This window comes from Columba livia, chromosome 3 (genome assembly GCF_036013475.1).
Source record: "Columba livia isolate bColLiv1 breed racing homer chromosome 3, bColLiv1.pat.W.v2, whole genome shotgun sequence".
Lineage (NCBI taxonomy): Eukaryota > Metazoa > Chordata > Aves > Columbiformes > Columbidae > Columba > Columba livia.
In genome coordinates, this window is record NC_088604.1 from 57,312,052 (window position 1) to 57,336,801 (window position 24,750).

Here is a 24,750-nt window from a genome sequence, read left to right on the forward strand (position 1 = left end):
CCTGATTGTCTGTGTTTAACTTGATACATGAGTTTTACTTAGATATAGATTAGCATTTGTAAAAGAGTTTATGGTGTGTTCTTGCCATTTCTGGAAACTTGTATAACTTTGTGTAGGTCACAGTACTCATCTAACATATTTTAAACAGTGCTAATTTAAGCTCGACATTTTTAATCATTTTTTTTTCTCCTAATGCTATTGCAAAGTAATAGCTCCTTTATCCACATTTTATCTTCCAGCTATAAAGTTAATTGTTGCTTCAGACTACACCATTTGCATTAAATCTATGGCAGCATGAAACCCTGCTAAATATTAAAAAGTTTGAGACTGAAGCAGAAAATTTATATTGTTAGTCAAAACTTGTTTTATTAGGACCTACCAGCCTGGCTTACATTAGAATATACATATATATATATATATATATATATATATACACATATATACACATATATATATAGACACATATATATGTGTGTGTGTGTGTATATATATATGTGTATATATATGTATATATGTATATATATATGTGTATATATACACACGTTGCCAACAGAAACAAGAAAGGAAGGAACACGTTCAATTAAAGGAAATTTATGTAGGTATATAAATCATATTAATCCCACTCAGAAGACCTTGTGTTTATATATTATATATGAACTACATGCAAGGAGGTTGATTCTTCGTGAGGTATATAGCTATTCGTTATATTTGTTACATCAAGAATTCAAAATATACTGAAGGGAAGTTAAAATGTGGTACCCTGGCTAAAATGTAAAATGAATGTGAGGTTTTCCAACCTATCTGTTGAAATTCAGGATAACTTTTTGAATACTTATTTAAACAGAGTGAGTAATAATGAATAATAAAAATTCCTAGATTTTATTACATTCAGGATTCATATGTTCATATTTAGTTTTAAACATCTTGGACCATGTGATGAAATTTTATACTGAGACTTTACTGTTTGAGATTGCAAAATCAGTTATTCTTAAACTGGTTGCTTATAATACCAAAATTCGGGATAATTTCATCATGCGCAGAGATACTGTTGTTCTGCATTCTCCAAGGATATAAATGAGGAAACATGAATCAATCAGTTGCTGGAAACTGAACTTAGGTTGAGAGAAATAGATAGGTAGTTTCAACTGATTTTCTAATGCTTTTTATAAATAATACTTCATTATTTGAATATTATAGCTGTTACACTTTAAATGTTTATCCTGACATCCGAGTAGGGAGTGCTTTTTTATTTAGAAAATCAGCGTATGAGAATCTTTACTGGCATCAAGTGACATATTTTCTGAGAGATTCTGAAGCACCTGATTTTAGGGTCTGTGTTTTTTCTTCGTGGAGACTGTGTCAAACACAGATCGGCTCACTGTATGCATACAAACATACACACATACTTGTTGTTTCCTTCTCTCAAGGTGAGACTGTTGCTATGCCAAAAATTTTTATTTTCTACATCTAAGCTTTTCTCTCTACAAAAGACACAGTTGCATGATGACATGTTGTTGTGTGTGTTGGACTCTACTGTCAACTGGACAGAACTCAAAGGAGAGCAGGACTTAAAGAAAAACAGGAAGAACTGGTTTTATTTAATGACAAATATACATAAATAAAATTAATAAGTACTGAAGCAGATGTCTTAAAGTACCTAAAAGGCAGCAGCTGTGCAGAGTGAACAATTTTTTTTTCTCCATGTTCATGTTGAAAAGGACAAAAAAGAGTGAGCTGAAATAATGGCAATAAAGGTAAAAGTTATACATTAGGCAAACTTTTCAGCAATAAAAGTTAAAAAACTAAATACATGGGGGAAGTCATAGCGGCTTCAACATTGATGTGCTTGAGAGCATTCCCACTGGTACATACTCCTCCATTATTAACGTGTTCCATAGAAACTCATTTGTCTTTCAGCATCACACCTATTTTATTTTTTGTTTTACCAAATCAGCACTAGTTTTAGTATCAATTTCACACCAGTGATGAACTACAGGATCCTTACTACTTTCAAAATACTATCATGAGAGAAAATGAGTACACCATATATGTTTAAATTGCTGTGTGAGAAAGCTTTCTGAGCAGGAACAACCCCAGGTTCCAGTATAAGTTGCGGAATGACCTGTTTGAGAGCAGTGTAGGAGAAAGGAACCTGGGGGTCCTGGTGGACAGCAGGATGACCATGAGCCAGAACTGTGCCCTTGTGGCCAGGAAGGCCAATGGCATCCTGGGGTGTATTACAAGGGGGGTGGTTAGTAGGTCAAGAGAGATTCTCCTTCCCCTCTACTCTGCCCTGGTGAGACCACATCTGGAATATTGTGTTCAGTTCTGGGCCCCTCAGTTCAAGAAGGACAGGGAACTGCTGGAGAGAGTCCAGTGCAGAGCCACAAAGATGATTAAGGGAGTGGAGCACCTCCCTTATGAGGAAAGGCTGGAGGAGCTGGGTCTCTTTAGTTTGGAGGAGACTGAGGGGTGACCTCATTAATGTTTATAAATATGTAAAGGGTGAGTGTCATGGGGATGGAGCTAGGCTCTTCTCAGTGGCAACCAATGACAGGACAAGGGACAATGGGTATAAACTGGAACACAGAAGGTTCCATTTAAATTTGAGAAGAAACTTCTTCATGGTTAGGGTGATAGAACACTGGAACAGGCTGCCCAGGGAGGTTGTGGAGTCTCCTTCTCTGGAGACATTCAAAACCTGCCTGGACATATTCCTGTGTAACCTCATCTAGGTGTTCCTGCTCTGGCAGAGGGATTGGACTAGATGATCTTTTGAGGTCCTTTCCAATCCCTAACATTCCATGATTCTGTAATATCTATCCTTTTGCTATGCTTTCTTCCTTCCAAACTGGGGCCATAGGAGGTCCTAAGGAAGAATTGGATTGAAGTCTGCTTCTAGAAGAAATGATGAAGTGGTCCATCATTTCATTTTTTTAGGTGAACATGAGCCTTGGGTGTATTTGGCTTCATGGTTTCCCTGCTGTGCCAGGCATCTGAAATCTTCCATTGTTCTAAAATGAAACCTGTCTTGCTAGTGGGGTCTGTATTGGGTTTGTGTGTTAAGGTTTTGGTAGCAGGAGGCTGCGTATGTGGCCTCTGTGAGAAGAGATTGGGAGTGGGCAGCCCCATGCTGGACGGACTTGATTCCACACAGTTCTAAAATGGACCTTTCATTGAGCCCATCAGCAAAGCTGGCGGCCCCTCTGTGATAACATATGTAAGAAAGGGTAAAAAATGCTGTACAGCAACTGTGAGAGAGAGGAATGAGAAAAATAGGAGATAAAGAACCATGCGGACATGAAAGTGAGAGAACAGGAAGGAGAGGAGGTGCTCTAAGCACTGGAGCAGAGATTCCCTTGCCACCTGTGGAAAAGACCATGGTGAAGCAGATTGTTCCCCTAGGGCCCATGTAGGACCATTTTGGAGAAGATATCCATGCTGCAACCTGTGGAAGACCTCGCACCAAAGCAGGTAGATGTATCCTTAAGGAAGCTGCAGCTCATTGAAAGCCCACGCAGGAGCAGGTGTTCTGGCAGGAACTGCATCTCGTGGGGGATCCATGCAGAAACGTGTTCCTGAAGGACTGTGCCCCATGAAGAGGACCCATGCTGGACCAGTTGTTGAAGAACTGCAGCCCATGGGAAGGACTCATGTTGGAGAAGTTCATGCAGGACTGTACTCCATTGGAGGTACCCCATACTGGCTCAGGGAAATAGCTTGAGGAGGAAGGAGCAGCAGAGACAAGGTGCTATGGATCGACCACAATCCCCGTTCATTGTCCTCCTATGCCACTTGTGGGGAGCAGGTAGAAGAGTCAGGAGTGAAGTTGAGCATTGGAAGAAGGGGAGGATGGGGGGAAGGTGGTTATAGTTTTGTCAATTGGCAATAAATATTCCTCAAATCAAGTCTGGTTTCCCCATGATGGTAATCGGTGAGTGTTCACCCTGTCCTTATCTCAACCCATAACTTTTACGTCTTATTCTCTTCCCCTGTCCTGCTGAGGAGGGGCAGTGGCTTGGTGGGACCCTGACAGCCAGCCAATTTCCACCCACAACAAAATCTCATAAACTTAGAAAATACCTTCAGTCTCAAAATTTCAATTGGTAGCTTTAACAGCACCAAGCTTTCATGATCAAGCATCATATCCAGACTCATTTTTGGGGAATTACTTGGTCCTTCCTTATTAACACCTCAGTTGATCATCTTTACCTAAGCTCTTGTATCTGAACATCACTAAATAAGCTATGGAAAAAGTGTTCTTACTTTTAGGTGGAGACAAAAAAAGAACTGCAATCCATCACTTAACTATTGGGTTTTGGTTAGTAGTCTGTTGAAACTTCAGCATCTCCCTCCTTCCGCTTGGTTTCTCCTTGAGGATCTTTGTGTAGATTTATTTTTTCTTTTTATTGTGCCAATGGCATTTTCTGAATCCTAATAATTTTTCCATCCATGTGGATCTGAATTTGAGTCAGGGAGATGTCTGAAAGATGATGTAAGTATCTTTCCTTCTTTCATAGTTAGAAAGAGTGAAGTTTGATATATATATCTTTTCAAGAAGGCACTGTCCAAGAAGGAAGCTGCCAATCATTGAAGGTGAGAAGTATCCACACCTGTAATAGCAACCAGCTATAACATACCCAATGCCCTTGTACTGTAAGGCAAGGAATTTATTTTAAAAAGTCTCCATAAAATCAAAGTGTTGGCATTCATAGAGAAAGCAAGTTGAAGGAATCACTTTTAGCTAGTAAGGTCAGTATATCTTCTGGAAAGATGCTAAAGATACTGTGTTGTGTTAGATGATTAATGTGGATGTGCAGAAGATAACTTTTCAGTAGAAATAATTTTTTTGCAATTTTTTTTTTCCACTGCAGTGTGTGGATAGTTACTCTATATCCATCCTGTGCATTATGTTTATATCGAATATAATTTTAGATAACTAGAATTTGTGTATTTATTCTCCTTTAACCTTGTGAGGGTTGCATTACTTTCTCTATGTCTCTTATATTTTCAGAGCACTAAAATAAGGTGCGTGTAGGACAATACTATCACAGAGTTCTCATGCTCAATTTGTTGTGGAGTATATTCTGTAGCCAAAGGTTAAGGAATTTCTGACATTTTGTAAGGTGAATTTGTGAAGAGAATAGGAGGCTTTCTGTGAAATATGTAACTTTCGAAACCACATAGCACTTTCTGCAGAAAAATTTGCAAAATATCCACATGATTAAGTGAAAGAAGTCAACAGGCCTGAGAACATTTAATCTCAGTAGAACCTTTCCCTACCTGTGTGAATTCAAATTCATGTTATATTAATCACAATGTCTGTGTTAACATACCTCATGGAACTACAATGTTTTTTGATGATGGATCCTTCAAATGGGACTCAGTATAAAACTTTCATAGAGCTTATGCCAGTGCAGGACTGATGTTGATTCTATCAGCACATTTAAACATTGTGAGGTATTCTTGCCCTTTTTCTGGACAGTTATTAATGCATCCAGAGCAAATTTTCTCCATAATTTTGCCTTTAAAGCAGAGGTAACTAATGAGTATTTCAGTTCTTTCTTTTTTTTTCTCTAATAAAAGATACAGTATATACATTGAAATTGGTAGAAAATATATTGTTTCAAGTCTGTAAATGGAAGGCACTTCACAAATGGTGAGAAAAAACGTAAGCCTGTATTGTTTTGCTGTTAAATAATGTAATTTTTCTAATCAGGATAATTTATGGAGGCCAGCTATTTACTACATTCTTCCATTAAGGAAAAAAAAAATAAATTTTAAAGATAACAACACGAATGCAGAAAACACAAAGTTCATAGAACTAGATTATCCTCACAATGACCAAAGGATTTTTTATTTTTTTGTCAGCTCCCATTAAGGTCAATTGAAGTTGAAAGAATAAATTCTCTTATGGAGGTCTTATAAAGCTGTGCCATTTCTCCTTTTTCACACTTGGCCATCAATTCACTTGTCTTCTGTCTTTCTTTTTCCTCTCCAATCTCATTAGCTTGATTGCTCACCCGCCCTCCAGCCTTCTAAGAAGAAATATAGTTTTTTTCATAGAAAATCATATCTAAGAAAGATAAAGACTTTGAGAAAAATAAATTTCACCTGCAAAGATTTTCAGAAAGGACTTATTCTTTAAGATTATTTTGAAACAAGCTTTTTTCTTACCTTTTGAACAGCAGCACAGTTTTATTGTTTTCAAAGACGAGTGCATATTAAGTTTTATTTCCACTGTGTGTGCATATGCATATATATGGGGGGGGGTGTGTGTCTATGCATGTGCAGTGTTCATATATATGAGTGCATTGCCTCAAGTAAGAATCATCTGTGAATTACCATGATAGTGATAACAAGTGCGTAATTGCTTTCGTGTGTACAATGAAGAACGGAATGACAGATTTTATTGACACTAATTTCTTTTTTTTTTTTTAATTCTGTCTTGAAGCATATTTATTCATTAAGTGCTGTCTATACAGTTCTGAAAAATCTTTGTTCCTAGAGTAAAACAGTATTAAAATTCAGGTTTTGTATAATACATACATATACATAGTTATTATTGACTAGCATGTGTTTCAACTGACTTAAAGTTTATTTCTCTAAAACAAAACATAAGTGTTTTTCAAAACTATGTTAGTTTGTCACAAATAAGGTCAGTGGAAGAAAGGCTGCAAAACTAACAAGCCAGGAAAGTGGCCATGAATTTAATAATGAGAAAGCATTGGCCCCAGAGGCAAAGTAATTCAAAACATGGTTTATGCTGCCTGAAAGTAGAGGAAAAATCAGAGGAGTTCTGATTCATTGCTTTGTTTTTTCCTGCCCTGAAAAATGAAATAAAAATTCAAAGAGTTGTTTTGGGGTTTGGTTAGTTTTGTTATGTTTGTTGTTTTTCTTTTTTTTTTTTTTCCTTTGTTTTTGGTTTTAAGTTTAGTGTCAGTGAATTACAGTATACAGATACATGTTTATACAGATATATATATTTGTTTAATACTCAAATGCTTATTCTTACTGCTTTTATTTTGCTTTTATTTTGATATGTGATCCATAGAGGTCTCCATGATATGCAGTAAAATACTAAAGAATGTAGTATTGTTGTGTTTATTATATCAAATAAGTCACCTCTGAAGAGAGAGATTTGGGCTTTGCATATCCTTGTGGGTTTTTTTAGAAAAGAAGGGATTTTCTTCAAAATATTGCTGTATTTACATGCTGTATCATTAAAAATCTCCCACTTCAAAAGTTAAAAACACTGACAGTTATTAAAAACAGTATATCCTTTCTGTCAGAATAATTTTACACAACAGATGCTGCAGTTACACAACTCTTTCATGCTTGAAACATTATTATATGTTTTGGTTTCCTAAAGGATCCCAAAGTGCCAGTTATGTCATCCTTTGCTTTGAATTACTTGTGCAGCCGTCATTATGGCACAATATTGTCCACAGTAATGTTGCAAAACAGTTAAGCAGAAGGAGGTGGGAAAATCACTTTTGGCTGCCTAGAAGTTGAAGTGTTTTTTCATTTTCTGTTGTGGCAAAGTTTAGAAATAACATTCCTGAGCTATTTTGCTTGGTACTTTACAGGCATGGAAACAAAAGAAAGCCTAAGATCAAGAATGCTTACAGTCTCACTTGGTGAACTGTACTAACAAAGAAATTGAATTTAACTATTTATTGTTGTTACTTACTCTGTTTAAGCTTTTTCAGTAGCAAGTCAACACTTTGGGAAGTATACGTGGATTTTGATTTTAAGATCATCACACAATGTGATGTCCTCAACAATATTGGATGCAAATATTGATTACCCTAAATGCAATAGCAGGGCTGAGGGAAATATTTTTACTAAGGACAGATTTTAATTTAGACTTGAATAGTTGAATAGTCCTGCATTTTTGTTTTTAATAATCCTTGCATGCTGGGATTTTGTTGCCATAGAAATATGAGCTTTTTTAGTTTTGCAAAATTATGCAAAATCTTTTTCTTGCTAAAATATTCATGCAGGAGTACAGACAGAGATGAGAGGATAAGGGTCATTTCTTGTATCTTAATGGAACTGAACACTGACATAAATATTCTAGTTAGTATTTCATTCTAATATTACAGGAGGGCATTTGTTGATATATCTGCTGTAATTATGATTTGTCCCCTTGGAACTAAAGACCATGGTACTGGGAGATGAACATTTAATCAGTAAAATTAATAATTACTTTCAGTTATGAGGTTGTTGACAGCTACAAGATCAGCAGTAAACTGTTGTTACTTAGAAACATTTGATGAGGATATGTTATTTAGAAACATGTCTCAGAGTTGATGCTCAAGTAGTAGAGTTTGATTTCGATATCACTAGTAGTCTGAACTGTCTTCACAGTTTAAGTAGTATTTTTATCCAGACCTACACCCTTCAGCCACTCTGACACTGCTAAATTGATGCTTATAAAGATCAGGGCAGCTGTTGCAAAAAAACTAGTCAGCAGCTGGTGAGTTTGTGTTGGCTGTATTTTTCCCCCTCTGCAGTTTAACTGTAGTAAGTTAGGGAAAAGTGTCTGCAATTTTGATGACAGGTTAATTTTTTTGAGTATCCCTCTATGACAGGTGTCTGGCATATTATGCTATGGTGTCACAGCTTCTGGCATATTTTTGCCAGACTGGGACACTTCCAAAGACTGAGATCAACTCAACTTTATGTTGATCTAGTTACAGCAGTTTGGAGAACAGTGGTTGAGAAGGCACAGTCATGGAAGGACTTTGATAATAAAGCAAAGGAGGAACAAGAAAGGGAGTAGCCATGCTAAGGTTACGTGCTGTAATTTCTATGGTTAAGTAACTATAGCAAAGTAATCATATATTCTAAATTTTGTTAAGGCTTATCGTTAGGAAAGTGGATTTTAGACTTCAGGAATGGCTGGTCAGACAGTTGTGTTTCTCTTTTCTAGTGAGAGGAATTACAGCTGGGAGAGATTTGAGAACTTGTAGAGTAAATGTCTACATTCATAAGGACATTTCAGGAAACTGCATATAATCTTATTGTGCAATTTTTTTTAATCAGTCACTGGTTCCATTTATTTTTTCAGTGCTAATTTCAGAAGTAGCTGCTACTCAACATAAGTAGAAGTGGCAGCACAGGGCTCACAGGAGAGCTATGTCCTTTATTTCCCATCTTCCTTAGGAACTGAGATTTATTCCATTTTTCCTTTTAGAGTTATGTGATATCATTTAATGTTTCGATATTATGTACTAAACACAGTTAATTGTTGCATTTTATTTAGACATCTATTTTTTCTTTGCTTCCATATACTGCATCTAGTGCATCCAAAGAAGAAGAGAACTAGGGTTATGAAATGGTAATCTTAATGCAGTATCTCAGTAGTACTGAGTATATCAGTCAGTTTATGCTATAATTTAGAAAATCCATATGTAAGAAGCTTCTTATTGAATTCTTTAATATTTTCCTATTAAATGTTTCTTATTATAGCAGATATATTCAATTAAAATAATTGTGTGAGATTTTAATTGGTCTCCGTCACATGTGACAAACTATTTTAAATATGAAGGGCTTGGAAATTAAGTATCAGTTTGTCACACTCAGGATGGCAAGAGTTATCAAGCACCTTACAAAAATGATACCTTGTATCTTCTGGAGCAAGAAAGAAAAGGCAGCCATACCAAAACCAAAAAAAGCTTTAAATTGTCCAATTAAACTTGATTTACTGGTATACTAGCAAAACCGAGGGATGCTTGAAAAGGACGATTAAGGAGATACTAGAATATAATGCCTTCCCCTTTTGATGTTCTTTCTTCCTTCATGTTTCCATTGTGTTTGAATTTGAACACACGATATTTCTTTGATGGGCACCAGTGTTTTCCTTCTACTGCCTAGTGATCAGATCACAGAATCACAGAATGTTAGGGATTGGAAGGGACCTCAAAAGATCATTTAGTCCAATCCCTCTGCCAGAGCAGGAACACCCAGATGAGGCTACAGAGAGAGGTGTCCAGGCAGGTTTTGAATGTCTCCAGAGAAGGAGACTCCACAACCTCCCTGGGCAGCCTCTTCCAGTGTTCTATCACCCTCACCGTGAAGAAGTTTCTTCTCAAATTTAAGTGGAACCTCTTGTGTTCCCGTTTGAACCCATTACCATTGGTTGTCACTGAGAAGAGCCTGGCTCCATCCTCGTGACACTCACCCCTTATATATTTGTAAACATTAATAAGGTCACACCTCAGTCTCCTCTTTTCCAAGCTAAAGAGACCCAGCTCCCTCAGCCTTTCCTCATAAGGGAGATGCTCCACTCCCTTAATCACCTTTGTTGCCCTGCGATGGATTCTCTCCAGCAGTTCCCTGTCCTTCTTGAACTGATGCAGTGTACAGACTTTGCTGTAGCTGAGACTAATACATGTTCTGGAAGAGATCCCAGTTACTTGAATATTGTTATAAAATATATGAGAGAGACATGCTAAAGGTACATATGAAGTACAATTTGGTGGAGTTTTGGTCGCTTCTTATCAGTTGTGCTTGCTTTATGGATAGGTAATATTTGTCTTTTAATCAGAGAAGACTTTTCCTTAGGGAAGACAATTAAAGCCACAGATTTAATGGTTCTTTTCATTGCTAGGAAACTGTGAAATATTCAGATTTATTGTGAATGTGTTGTTCTGTTACTCAGTGTATGAAGAAAGAAGATCTTACAGAATGAGTTTTTAAGGCTTTTTTTTGAGTATTCCACAAAGGTTGTTCGAGGTAGAGCAAATTAATGTTCTTTCTTTGATATACTTTGTATCTTGCTCTTTGATTTCTTAGTATCTATCTTAGACATGGGGGAGCATTCTGTGATTAGATAAGTGCCTACATTGATTAAAGCTCCTTTATCTTTGGCTTAACTCTGCCTTTACATAGGATCAGCAGAGGAAATACAGAAAATTAAAGAGGTTGTATCATAACATTCTTGATAATATTCCAGAAAAGAATGACTTGGAAATCTTCTTACAGTGTGACTTGGTTATCAGAGTGGTCTGTTTCAAGTCCTGTTTCCCCTTTGAGTGCTTCAGTGTTGTAGAAAAACACACACAGAAAACAGCTGAACCAAGCAACATAGTGACCAGGCTACTTTATTTAAGTTTATTTCGTCCTTTTTCAGTGAACTTCTCTGGAGCAGTATTCTGAATAAATGAAATTAGGTAGAATGTAGCATCAATTTATACAATTTGTATAGAAGAATTCTGAGTGTTCTTAAGCAGGGAAGCTGTAGCAGTCTGAACTAGCTCAAACAGAGTTGAGTAAACTCTAAGTGGTAGGGAGTTGGAGGAACAAGTCCATTCTTTCAGGGGAAAAATTCAACTTCCCTATGAAGAGAACTGGCATTTTTTTAAAGCTCACCAGAACCATACTGTCATTCAAATGGAACATGGTTATTCTGCTTCCTGCTTTATCTGAAATATTACTATAATGCCTCAGAAGAGCTTTTATATCCTATCTAAATTCAGGTCTGTTTAAGAGAGGATAATCTATTTAATTTCTAATTGGATCGTGTGCAAAACTAAAACATGCAATCTTTACTGAGAGCTATTACTAAATGAATAAAAATCCGATGTTTTCTTGGTGATGGTTCTATCAGAATTCTTTCCTAGTCTTTACCTTCCCTCATTCTACAACCAGCATGAAGCCTGGACCAGAAAAACTCAATTAAATATTGTTCATTTACAGCCAGTACTTTTTTCTAAAGAAACAACAATCCAGATGAGAGCTGGATTAACAATACAATCTTTCCTTAAATGTAAGTAAATTAAGTTAGGAAAAGAAGCTCTTTATCTATTCCCTTCTGCATTGAGTTGGCTGGCTAGAAGAACTGGAATACATTTAGGCATTGGGTAAGGCAGTACATTACCTGTTTAGCACCTTGTCAAATCATATCACAGCTGTATAGGTGCCAATGAATTATGGACTAAATTGATCACCACCAAGAAACTGGGAGCAATCTTATTTTTTTAAAGGGTTTCCTTCACATAGTCAGTGCTGATGTTCTGGTGGCAGATATCTCTATATTTGCTGAAATCTGTGTCATAAAATAAATGAGTACCTAGAGAGTTTGTGAAGGTGAAAGATTCCAAATAAACATCAACATTTTATTGCAGTTCTATTTCATGGAGTTTCAAGAAGGCTAGCAGGGAATGTTAAACTGTGTACAATATGATTTCATTACCTTCAAGTACTGTATCTAGTGGTAGATATTGCCACCAGGAATATGACAGAGCCAATGGAAAACTGAATGACCATCTGTGTCATTTCTCATAATCATGACAACAAGCAAAAGAATGTTCACAGGCATATCAGGAAACAAATGGGGGGTTTGTTTGTTTTGGGGATGTCTTTTGGAATAAGGGAACATTTTTATCTCTTAGAACTTTGAGTTACAATCAGCATCTTGCTGCGAGACACCTCCTTGGTTTTGTATGTGGAGGTATGTATACTAGCTTTCTCCACTGAAATATTCTGCTAATTCATGGGTTTAAGGTCTTTTTTTTTCTTTTTCTTTTCTTTTTTTCTTTTATTTTGATTTTTTTTTTTTTTACTATAATTTTTTTTCACTTGGTGTAGTTCTAATTCTATGTCTGTGTAAACAATAATTAATAGCAAGCAGGGTTCATGTTTCCAAAAGCATTTCACCTTTCCATAGCTGTACTGCAGCTGTATTGGTCTAATAAAAACATAAACTCTCTCTGCAATGCTTATCTTTCTAATACAATGTGTCAGTGTCTGTATTTCTGCTAGAACCACTAACAGTGAAGATGGAAAAGATTGTCCAACTTCTTGAAATTTGTTGATGCCTTTTATTTCACTCATTTATAAAGTCTGGTGGTTTATGAGTATTGGTTTAAATATACTTCATTGAAATAATGCATTTTTGCTTTTGAAAGTGTCATATTCTTTTGGGTTAGGCCTGAGATCAAAGCCTCTCTGAGCTCCATTCTGATATAGATTTTACTACTAAACATGTGGACAAGGTGCATAGGTTTCATTTCAATAATACACTTGCTGTGTGATTATTTATTTGTGAAATGTATTTTATGCCTTCCAAGTTATTTTTTTAATACAAATACAAAGTGAAGTGACTTGAAAGTCATTCATTGGTGGGGAAATCATAGAGTGAACACTTTCTAGATCCCTTCTTTCAGTTGTCTACATGTAGCCACATAGCATCATATCAGATGCCCCAGTATATTCCATTTGGCTTCCACTCAAGAGAGTCATGGTCATCTAATTCACAAACAGGCAACTGTATTTAGATGCACTAATCACAAGCTGAGTCTCTTCCTACCTGACAGAAGAGCATTTTACTGATTAATGAGAAGGGATTGTAAACAGCACGCTGTTTAGTGTTGGTAGCTCCTGAACTTCTGAAGCTACATTTGGCAGATGTTGTTTCGAAGAAATGAGATGACCTCTGTTGTAGTGGAGTAAGTGCTCAAACTTTATAGGCAGCTACAAGAGGCATTGGAGAAGATAAGTGTGAATCACCAAATGATTCAAGAATAAGATGGGTTATAAAAGCTGTATAAGAAAGAGGAACTCTCCAATGACATTAGCAGGAGAGATCCTGACAGCTTGCCTCAGAAAAGCACTGACAGCAGACTGACCAAGTGGAGGAAGAGAGAAACTTCCAGAATTTGATTTCCATATAAAGAAAATCAAGTTCTCCTCATGTATGGCTTTGCGAATATTTGTAGCAATGCTATTTGTTTCAATGCCGTAAATATTTGTGCTTTAGTATCACTTGTCTTGATTTAAAAATTATTTTAGTACGACAGGCATAACATTAAGGCGTGCATTACATAAGGTAGTACTGAGCACTTCCTCCTACCCTCTGTTTTTCTTCCTGTTGAGAATGGGCATTAGTTCACAGGAAAGAACCCATCTCTCCTGCTTCAGAGGATTTTGGCTCACCCAGAATGCAACTGCTAGGATGTCGCAATCAGTCTCGTCTGCTCTCTGGTTGTATCCTTCAAAAACATGTAACATAATAGTAGAAGTACAGTTAGCCAATCAAAAAAAATTATCTGCCAGAAACTTGGTGGATTAGAATTAGATAGGTGTGATTTCTCTCTCCTATCCTTGTAAGTCTTGGGGAGCCTGTGACTTTTCTTGAACGTGTAGATTCTGCTTCCTGAGCTGAGAAGAAATATTTGATGTATCAATCTAAAAACAGGGGGGAGAGATAAAGGAAATTCTGTGGAACTTCCTTGACATTTTTAGTCAGCTATTCTTGTCTCAACAATACATGCCTTTGTCACCAGCAAGGCAAACTTTTATGCTCTGTTCTCTTTCGTGTTGATATGGCCTCGGATGAGAGTCCTTGAGGTAGAACTCTGAATCATTGGGTGATACAGAGAACAGTCTCAAAATGAAGGGATCTCACCGGTGCCCAACTTCTGCATCACCCTTATATTCAAAGTTCAGTGAAAAGTATTTTTTGCGCTAGATGAGACGTAATTGTTCATAAAGCACAGGGACTGACTTCTGAATTATTTTGCCTGAGAGTGAGCTTGTACTTAAAATATACAGAGAAAGGAAATAATATTTATAAGCAATGGCAGATGGAAGTAGTACTTTCTATTTTATTTGATTTTTTTCTAATCTACTTTGATATTATACAACACACACGATAAATATATATATTCTGAACTACAAGGTACTCTCTCCAACAAGTGCCATTTGGGGACCTTGACTTCACTGTGCGATTCTGTTTGTGATATGCAAATCTTGCCAGCGGCAGCTGCAAAACTCAGACTGCTGTGGCTAGTAGAGACCTCAGGAGACTTCTTAGTCGTATTCCAACTCTTAGGCATCATACCTAGAGTATCTCTGACATGTTTGAACTGCTGTTAAACATTTAAGGAAGGAATTCAGTAGCATTTTCAAGTTGCTTGATATGTGACCATCCTTACAGTCAGAAAGCTTTCTGCATGTTCAAGGTGAATCTTCTTGCTTTCCCTGCAGTTGGCACAGGAAAATAAAAATTACCATTTCATTTTTCCAGTCTTTTGTGTTTTGGTAAACTATTTTCCTATTCCCTCTTAGCATTCTCTTTTCTGGACTAGCCAAACCCACCTTTTTCCTCTAGTGTTTTGTGATGGTTATATATAGAAGTCCCTAATTCATTCTGGTTCCTTTCTCTATTATCTGTTTGTCTGCTCCTTTCCAACAGATTTTTGGTCTAAGTCTGCATTGTTGATTTGTTTTCTGTCTGCATTTATTTTGAATCAGAACCCTGCAGTTGGGAAAAAGTAAAACCTGTTGTGGTGCATAATTATTATAGGTTGCCTGAAACCATACAGTCTTTGTCTTTGCATTATTTTCACTTTCTTGAATCATTGTAGTCTGAACTTGAAACAGAAATTATAAAATTCTGCAAAAGTTACTCTTTTTAAATGTTTGTCTAAAGCTGAAAGCATTTCTCTGTATGTCTTGCAGCATTTTGGATATATGATTTTTCCACTTTTCTTTTACACTTATAAACCAGTGTTTAGCCTTGACTGCAGGCAAAACAAAAATGCTGTAAAAAGTATGTCTATGGAAAAAAAAAAAAGTATTTTCATGTTGCTATACTCAAGGCTGAATGTAGTTGCGTTGGTCCTAACAGGTTTATATACTATGTATACATCCAGTGCTGATGTTTGCCAATGACACTAAACTAGCAGGAGCTGTGGACTCCCGCAAGGGTAGGGAGGCTTTACAGAGACATCTGGATAGACTAAAGAGCTGCGCAATCACCAGCTATAGAAAATTTAACAAGTGCAAGTGCCAGACTCTGCACCTGAGACAGGGTAATCCTGCTTGTACATACAGAACAAGAGGCTGGAGAGCAGCACCATGGAAAGAGATCTGGGGGGTTTGGGTTAATGGCAATTTGAACATGAGCCAACAGTGCCCTGACAGCCAAAAGGGCCAACCGTGTCCTGGGGTGCATCAAGCACAGCATTGCCAGCTGGGTGAGAGGGGTGATTGTCCCGCTCTGTTCTGCCCTGGTGTGGCCTCACCTGGAGCACTGTGTGCAGTTCTGGGCATCTCAATATAAGAAGGATGTGAAATTAGTAGTGTGTCCAGAGGAGGGTGACAAAGATGGTGAAGGTTCTTAAGGGCAAGACTTACAAGGAGTGGCTGAGGTCACTTTATTTGTTCATCTTGGATAAGAGAAGGCTGAGGGATGACCTCATCATAGTCTACGGCTTCCTCAAGGAGGGCAGTGAAGGGATCGGTGCTGATCTCCTCTCTCTAGTGACCAGCAATGGGACACGAGGAAATTGAATGAAGCTGCATCAGAGGAAGTTTAGACTGGACATTAGGAAAAGATTCTTCACTGAGAGGGTGGTTGGTCACTGGAACAGGCTCCCTAGGGAAGTGGTCCCAGCACCAAGTTCAAGGAGCATTTGGACAATGCTCTTAGTCCTATGGTTTAGTTTTAAATAGTCCTATGGGGAGCAGGAAGTTGGACTCCATGATCTTTATGGTTCCGTTCTGACTTGAGATATTCTGTGATTCTATAATCTTATGATTCTATGATCCAAGCTTTGGATTATGAATTGGAGTGAATTTTCTGGCTTTAACTTAGCAATTAGCTGTACAATCTCAGTTGCAGTTTATGGATTTTTATACCTTTGTGGATAATTCCAAATCAGTTGATGTCCGTGACTTAAAAGTGGGACTTTTTTCTTCCCTTAAATTAGATGCATAAAAAAATAATGAAGTTGATTACTTTCACTGCTTTCTGTTACTGTGTGCAAAACCATCTAGTGTGATAAACAAGAGGTGGCACATTATGTCCTTGGGAATAACGAGATTATTCTCTTTGTAGAAGAATCATGAGTTTGCTCTGTGGTCAGCAATATGCACTGGAAGTGCAGAAGGATCCCTATAATTTTAGTAGTACCAAAGAAGAGGCTGCCATTGCACTGAAGTATGAGGCAGATGCGTTTAAAACCCAAAATACAGCTCTTGCAACCTCTGATTTACTTATGCTACTTCCAAACAATTAAAAATAAAAGCATTGTTTTTTGTATTGAACTCTGTCATTCAAGTCTTCATCTTTTGATTTGGATTCTTAAAGTGATCTGCTTACTCCATTTCTTCATGGAAAAGCTATTGCCACTGCCATGGTTTTGGCCAATAAGCATAGAAAAAAATATATTGGCATGACACAAGAGCCTGGTTATTGAATGCTGACATTGAAGACTGAGTCAAACTGAGAGAAAGAGCTGGACTGGAGCATTCTTTTAAAGTAAATGTATTTGACACAGTAAGAGACAATTCCTACTTTATTTTAGGTTACAGTTCATTCTAAGAAAAACATCACTGGACTTTTTTCTTTTCTGGTAGTTTGCCCCATCAACAAAACTGAAATTATTGAATCTTCCAAAGGTTGCTAAAGCTGCTGATGTATAAGTCCAACCTAAATGAGGACCATATAAGTAATGTTCACTGAAAACCTGATGTCAGTATCAAGTGAAAATTTGCATAAATTTCAGGTCTGGTTCTGATTGTTAGTCCATGTGTTTAAGGAATTTATAGTCTTCAATAGATAGAGAAGAAAAATGTCTTAAGCGTGGTTTCTAGATGGTTGAGCAAGAAGAGAATGGTTCATAGACCTGTAATCCCCAGGTATCTGCAAACAGCTTTGCAACATTAGAAGTTTGTTTCTGGGAAGTACTGACTCCCAAGAAAACTGACCCGAAATGGTTAAGACCTGTTTCATTTAGTTGCATTTTTCTTGTCTTTTTTTCTCACCAGGTAGCAGCTGCTGGAGGACATCTGAAATTTACAGTCTCCTATGATTTCACAGAGGAAGAAGAGACAGTTCAATTGATAGTTCAATCTGATGTCATCATAGAGGTAAAGTGATTGTATTTTCAGCCACCAAAAAAAATAAAAAAAATTGCCTACTTCTTCAGATGTTCAGCGGGAAACCTGGTGGTTGAGGACACAAAACAGCAGGGTGCATGTACTTTCAGCTAATTTGTACTATCAGAAAATGGACACACTTTAGAGAACTAAAATCTTCAGTATCTCAAGGAGCCTCTGGCAATTTTGCAGTAGCTTACAAAACTATATTGTTTCTGTTCATCGGGAAGAATGAAGGAAAAAAATACTTGGTTGTTGGAGGTAATCCTTTCACATTCTTTCAGTAGACCTGTTCTTGTGCAGCGCAGCATTGTATGAATCTGCTTTTGCCTATGCAAAACCATGACACTAGGTTTTAGCTGAATAACCTAAACTTTCTTTAGGACTGACTTTCAACTTTATTGGGCAAGCCAATTTCAGGATGAATGTGAATGTTATTCCTGATATTTTTGTTCTCATAAAATATATTATTTAATAAATCCCATACCCCGACTGTCTGCAGATGGAGCTTTTTTAGACTTTTTTCATATTTAAATGTCTCTCTCTCATGGCTCTATCTAGGGAGGTGACTTGAGAATCAGCACTCCAAAAGAGGGCATTCACCTGCAGCCTTCTGAAGAGCACACTGAAGAAATTGTGCTGAAACCAGAATCATTCTCTGTGCATGGCACTGATCTTCCAGTCAGCAGGAGGGAGTTCATGACTGTTCTTGCAAATGTGAAGAGGATCCTCATAAGAGCCACATACAGCAATGGGATGAATGCCATCTATAGGTAAATATGGGAAACATGTATTTGCTACAGGCATCTTCTCAAAATACTTGTTTTCTCACTTCAGAGAACTAAGCTGGTGTAATTTAAAACACACTAAGTTATTATTGTGAAATCCATAGCATTCATTTACACTTTCAAACAGTCGTTAGTATTTTTTTTTTCATTTTGGGTAGGGGGGAGGAGGAGAAGAAGCAACAGAAAGAAGCCGCCTTGTAAGAAGATGAAAACACATGGACTGCTAAGGCACGAATGGCAGTTCTATAAATATGCTTGTTTTATGAACACTGTAATTCCCATGTATATGGTAAATCATGGAGTGCTGTAATGACATGTTGAAGTAAGAGATGATATATTGCTTAAATATTGTTTTCCCCATTTAGTGAGCATACAGGGCCACATTAATAGTGGACAAGAGAATAATATCCTAAGGCTCTAAGCTAGAAAAGTGGCTTGAGGGGAGTTTTCTATATTTTTAGTCAGTACCACACACAGAACTTGCTAATCCCAAAGCCTTTCCCTTGATTTATGTCAGGTTGCTGCCTGGACTGCTTAAAACCACTGATTTCACGTGAACTCTTCTGAGTCTTCTGATAAAATGAAAGACATGTTATATGAGATGACACAGTTATTCTATCTCAGTGGCTGCCATATGGTTGAACCTGTTAGGCTCATCTTGCATTTAAAATTTTCGTAAGTGCATGGGCAGTACTCCAGGTGGGCTAGAAGAGAGCCTCTCTCCTGATGCTGTATGATACTGTCTATACATTGATAGTTAAGTGGCATAAATAACATGTTTTAAATGTGCAATAGAATTGATTGCATAGTAGTTTTCTACTGACAAGGCATGAAACCTAAATGTTCTCTAAGCTACACATCACTTGATTCAGCAGCATAAGCCAATTTGGAATGAAGGGAGCTAACAGCACATTAGTGATTATTTGCTGAGAGCATAGATACAGTTTTTGCTACTGTGAAATTTCATCAGCAATCCATCATTTGAATACTTAGGCAATTAAAATACTTCCTAAATTGAGAGGCTGGTTGTGTCAACAGCATACAGTTTTCTGATTTGAGCTTTTGCAGTATACATCTTTTCCCTCCAAAAAAGAATTCATGTTTCTTCAATCTTCCTCTTTCATTGAGAGGTATGTATTTCCTCTCTGTAAATAAGTTTGTGAATCATAATGAGCTTGAGCCAAACTGTTTCCCAATTTGCTCATTTGGTCATCAGCCTTGCTTCTTCTTGCATCCAGTTTGAGAACCTTTCATGGCACATCGCCTTCTCACTCTGGTCTTAGAGGAGAGTCAAACCACCAGGCCAGAGCTCACCACTTATGCAATATGAGCAAACCATGAGAAGCTGAGACTTGTGGGAGCTCAGTGAGTGTTGTTCCTCCACTCTGTTCTCATTCAAATAAAACCAAACCAAACCAAATTAGGCAGAATTTTCCAAACTGAAGGAGCAATTTTGGGGCTGAGTAATAGCGACTTTTATATGCTAAGCTCTTTTAAAGGAGATATATATGATTGACATTGTTTGGGCCAAAGGTCTTACTAAGTATTACGGTAAGTGCAAACTTCAGCTGTCAGTGGTTTACATATATTTGTGTACTGATGTTTGCATTAGAATGAGAAGCCGAGATTTCCTACAAAAGCCACTTTGGCTAGGCAGTTAAGCTCTGTGGAGAAAGTGCATTGCTGGACATGTACTGGCTTCTGTATGGTGGAACAGATCAGATCCCCTCTGGGTGGTGACAGCACAGAGATCAGGTCAACACACACATGTAGAACTGGCACAGTCTATATTTCGTGCCTTTTTGTCATGTGTTATAGATAGCTTCCTGAAAACATGTCTTGGAAATATTCTGCAAGAGCTCTGGGACAAACATATAATTTATGCTTTGCAGGGTAGTAGCCACCATCTTCTATATGTGATGACATTACAGTTGAGAAGTTTGGTCCCTTAAAGACAGGGGAAAGGGCTGAAGTAATTTGGAAGAGTACCTTTTTTTTGCTAGAAATGGTTTTATATTACTGGTACCTCTCTAGTTGTCCCTATGATGTCTTTTACCATGGAAGAATGCAGTGGTTACTGTGATTACCATCAGCATGTCCAGAAGTCTCTGAAAATAGTTTTGCTCTAAAGTAAATACATTTTCTTGAGTGCTGTCAGGGTGCTCATTGCAGGGACAGAAGAGAAGGTGTGAAATTCCAATAGCAATTAAATGAATAGGATTTTTCGTCTTTGATTTAACAAGAGGAATCATAGTTTCACCCATCAGGGTAGGATTTACTGGATGCAGTTAAGCCTTCTCAAAAGAGTGCATGCTCCCAGCCACATGATGTGTTCTAGCAACAACAGTGTCTACAGTCATCCAGCTGAGTTTATGATCAGTTGTTGTAGGCATATTGCTGATTTCCATGGTATGCCCCAGTTCTAATTTTTTGATATTCTCTTTGGCTTTCACTCATGCTAAAACATACTAGGTGCAAAGCTGTGCTCATATCTCATAAGATCATGAAAAGCAACTCTTTTTTTTCTGTATTCTGCCTCTTTAATACTGCAGGGTAAGTGGCCGGACCAAATGAAGAAGGTATTCTTATCATATCTTGGGCTGATTAAGGACTACTGTTGATGAGCTGCAAAGGAAGATATTTTTGCCAAATAAATAGTGTAGAGCTAAGCCTTAGTCAATAAGTAGACACAAACTGAGAGTTTTTTATTTTCTTTTAAACAGGTATGTATGGTGGACAGATGGATACTCCTCTGAGAAAGTAAAGAGGGTCTGGCAGATAGACAGAAATATTACAGGGTTATTAGATCCTTCATGAATGGCAATTTCTGCCTCAAAACATTAGGAGAATTATGCAACATGCTAATTAAAGATTGCTATATTAAGCAACCTGTTAATTTAAATACTGGAAGTTTTCAAAATGGATAATAACACCCCATGTGTTGTTATGTGTAAGGATTTCCCAGGGTGCTACTATAATCTGTGCTTGAGAAGAGGCCAGAATGGAGGCATTGTAAGATTAAGAACCTTTCTTGCAGTCTTGTAAAAAGTGACTTAAAATTCAGTGGAGTTGTCTACAGGTGGCAAGAACTTTAACATAATTATTATATTTTTCACCCTTGTTTGGTTTAACCTACTAGAAACATTAGCTAATCAGTAGGACTTTCAAGTAGTTACTTAACAGTGTAGTAAAGCTGAGTTTCACTCAAGCATGTTTTTGAGAACATTTTTTTTGTCATTTTAAGTATAGAATGTTGTTATTGCTACCTCAAATGAGCAGGCTTTCATTTAGATTATCAAGCAGGATGCAGAAATAAATTTGAAAGCGATTACAGGTTTTGGATTTAAATCAAGATCCTGCCCTAACTTGACAGATCTTCCAAACAGTTGCAGCTAAATCCATTTGTGGTAGATGCAACAGACCAGGAAAAGATGGGTCTCTTTTATAATTTCGTATAATCTAATATCATTAGCTTGTGATTCAAACAAAGTTTGGTAGCACTGTTTCTTCAGTTTTAATATTCAGAGTGACCACAGATGGTAAATATTGTAGACAATCAGGCACTGGAAATTGTGGTGCTAAAGACAACAAATTGCATGCCACCACATATAGAAGCAGTGCTAGATGCAAGGAGAAATAGGAAAGGAGAGGCCAAGGGTTTTCCATATGCAGAATTGGCTTCAGGACAAATGAGCCATGATTCGGTCAGTTCTTCATGTGCCTTACGTAGCTGATGTGATTCAGATGCCTGGCATAGCAGACAGTAAGCTGTGCTGATACTGCCTGAAACGTCCCCTTCCTTTTTAATCTTGTTTGTTTTTAGAAGTCAACACTTGCCTGTTGACAGTAACAGTCAGCTTAAATATTTGGTCTCGATGTTGAATCTCAAATTGTTCATGCATCTCCAGGATCCAGTGCCCCATTACTGCCAGCATTATGTATTTTAATGAATGCAGAATGGCATCGAGGAATCAAAATTGTAACATCAAAATGGGAGAAAAAAAAAATCACCGCAGCTTTCTTCACTGAGTAACTGTTAATGCCAAAAACTGTTAAACACATTAAAATCCCATTTAGCAAATAGCAGAACCTAATGAACATTGGAACAATTCAGTGAATACAAATGTGGGATAATACTGGGTGGATTGTTTCTGTGTGTAAGTGCCTCTCTTTGTTCTGAGATCTGTGCTGAGAGCGAGCTAGCTGTAGTTCAAAGGATGAATAAAACTTTTGCTAGTAATTTTTTTCTTCATTTACAGATTTTTTTCTCCTCATATTGTTAGAGTTTTTACTGTTAAAGCCATCACTATTTGCTCTTTAATATCCTAGAGGTTGGTTATGTTATTGTAAGGAAAACTCAAAAGGATGATTGCAAAATAAGCATGGAGCAATTGAGTGAAGGGAAAATATTGAAAAGTTAGAGAGATCTTACTGAAGATCTGGATTGGAACATACACCCATCTCTTAAAACAGTTCCAAGAACCTTTTACAGAGGTTCTGGTATCACCAAATTAGATTCAAGCTTCTAACTGCATAATCTGCAATGATAGTGCCTCCATGGTCCAGTCATATCCCCAGTGATGGTATAATTTCTGTTTTTCTGAAGCTCCCATCCTAATTTCAGAAATCTTTTTTTTTTTCTGCTTACCTTTTATGTCTGTGTCATTGAGAGTAGTCATAAAATTGAGTGGGGAAAATATCCTGTCTTAATGTTTCCTCTAACTGCTGCAATAACAAAAAAATATTTTTCTTGCATGTTTTCTTATCCAAGGTCATCCAGATAATTTTCAGGAGTTTTTGGCAGCCAAAAGGCAAATGCCTTAGTATGAAGGAAAGAAAAGGTTTGGTTTCAATCTTCCAAAGAAAAATTGTTATTTTATTCAACAAAATGCATGTCATGATAGAAAGGTATTTTCTACTGAAAAAGACTTCAGAAGCTTTTTAGGTAGCTCTAGTAACCAAACCCTCTGATAACCCTCTCTTTTCTGTGTGAAAATAGAAATCATTGAGCCTCTACAATACCTTAATATTCCTTCTGAATTCTCATGAGAATTAAATCCCCAAATCCCAATTTCTTTCCCCAAATGGATACTGTTGAGGTACACTACATCTGTTTTGCGTATTACCTGTAAGATTATCAAAAATACTTCTGTTGTTTCTCTCATCGTAATTCCATCATACTTAAATAAAAATAATGTTCAGTGTTTGGTATATAATGGCTGTTTAGCCAATGTCTAGCATTTATTTTTCAAAGGTGATTGTGCATAGAGCAGAAAATTCTCCAAATCTGTCTCCTCTGTCATTGGGGAAACGGAGGTATATGGTAGAAGATTTCTTTTTGCTTTCATGTACATACTTTTTCTTTTATGTACATAATACTTAGATCCTCCTGGACAGAGCTGAAATATCTTTCAGAGGTCGAATCTCCAGAGTAAAAATACCCTATAACCAAAACTTAGTAATGTAATGTTTTAGAAAGCTGGTTTATAAATTTTGAAGACACTGCTTAGTGTCAATTTTGCTTTGTATACAACTGCAATGTAAGTTGGTACTTGTGGCTTGCAGCCCAGGAGTAGCCTTCCACCTACTGATACAGTGCTGTGAGACTGCTTTAATCCACTTTCATTGATGTGTATCTGACCGTTGTCTGCCTCACATGATGGACAAAAGTAGTAACAAGCCTACAGATGTGTAGTTTAGGAAGAAATAGATTAATACGAAAACCTCCTTACTTTTAAACAGGAAAACTTAAACAAGCCACAAAATGTCTCTATATACTGTTTGTTGCATCCAGCTGCTCATATTCTTCTGTTTAATTTGCTATTTTAACTGTTTCATTTCTGTTACATCCAGACTAAGAAGCTGTAGCATTGAAGCTGCTGACCACACTTCAACTGGGAGAAAGGTGGCGTCTGCAGTGGAATTATGTGACTGTCCCCCGGGGTATGATGGTACCTCTTGTGAGGTGAGTATCATGATGCAGTCTAGATCGGTTGTGATAACTGTGACAGTTGTAAGCAACCAGGGGCCCTGTGTTGGTAGGAAATAGTAAAAGAGCTGTCCATTC

At 37.2% G+C, this 24,750-nt stretch overlaps 1 protein-coding gene across 11 annotated transcripts in view; it reads left to right on the forward strand.

Moving 5' to 3' along the window:
• The window catches only part of LAMA2 (laminin subunit alpha 2), a 356,006-nt gene that overhangs the window by 174,537 nt on the left and 156,719 nt on the right, over window positions 1-24,750 (forward strand). For all 11 annotated transcript variants that reach the window (XM_065056885.1, XM_065056887.1, XM_065056893.1 and 8 more), the window contains exons 13-15: window positions 17,785-17,886; window positions 18,457-18,668; window positions 24,537-24,648. In XM_065056885.1, coding sequence (XP_064912957.1) covers window positions 17,785-17,886; window positions 18,457-18,668; window positions 24,537-24,648 — 426 coding nt within the window. The remainder of the gene's footprint in view (window positions 1-17,784; window positions 17,887-18,456; window positions 18,669-24,536; window positions 24,649-24,750) is intronic.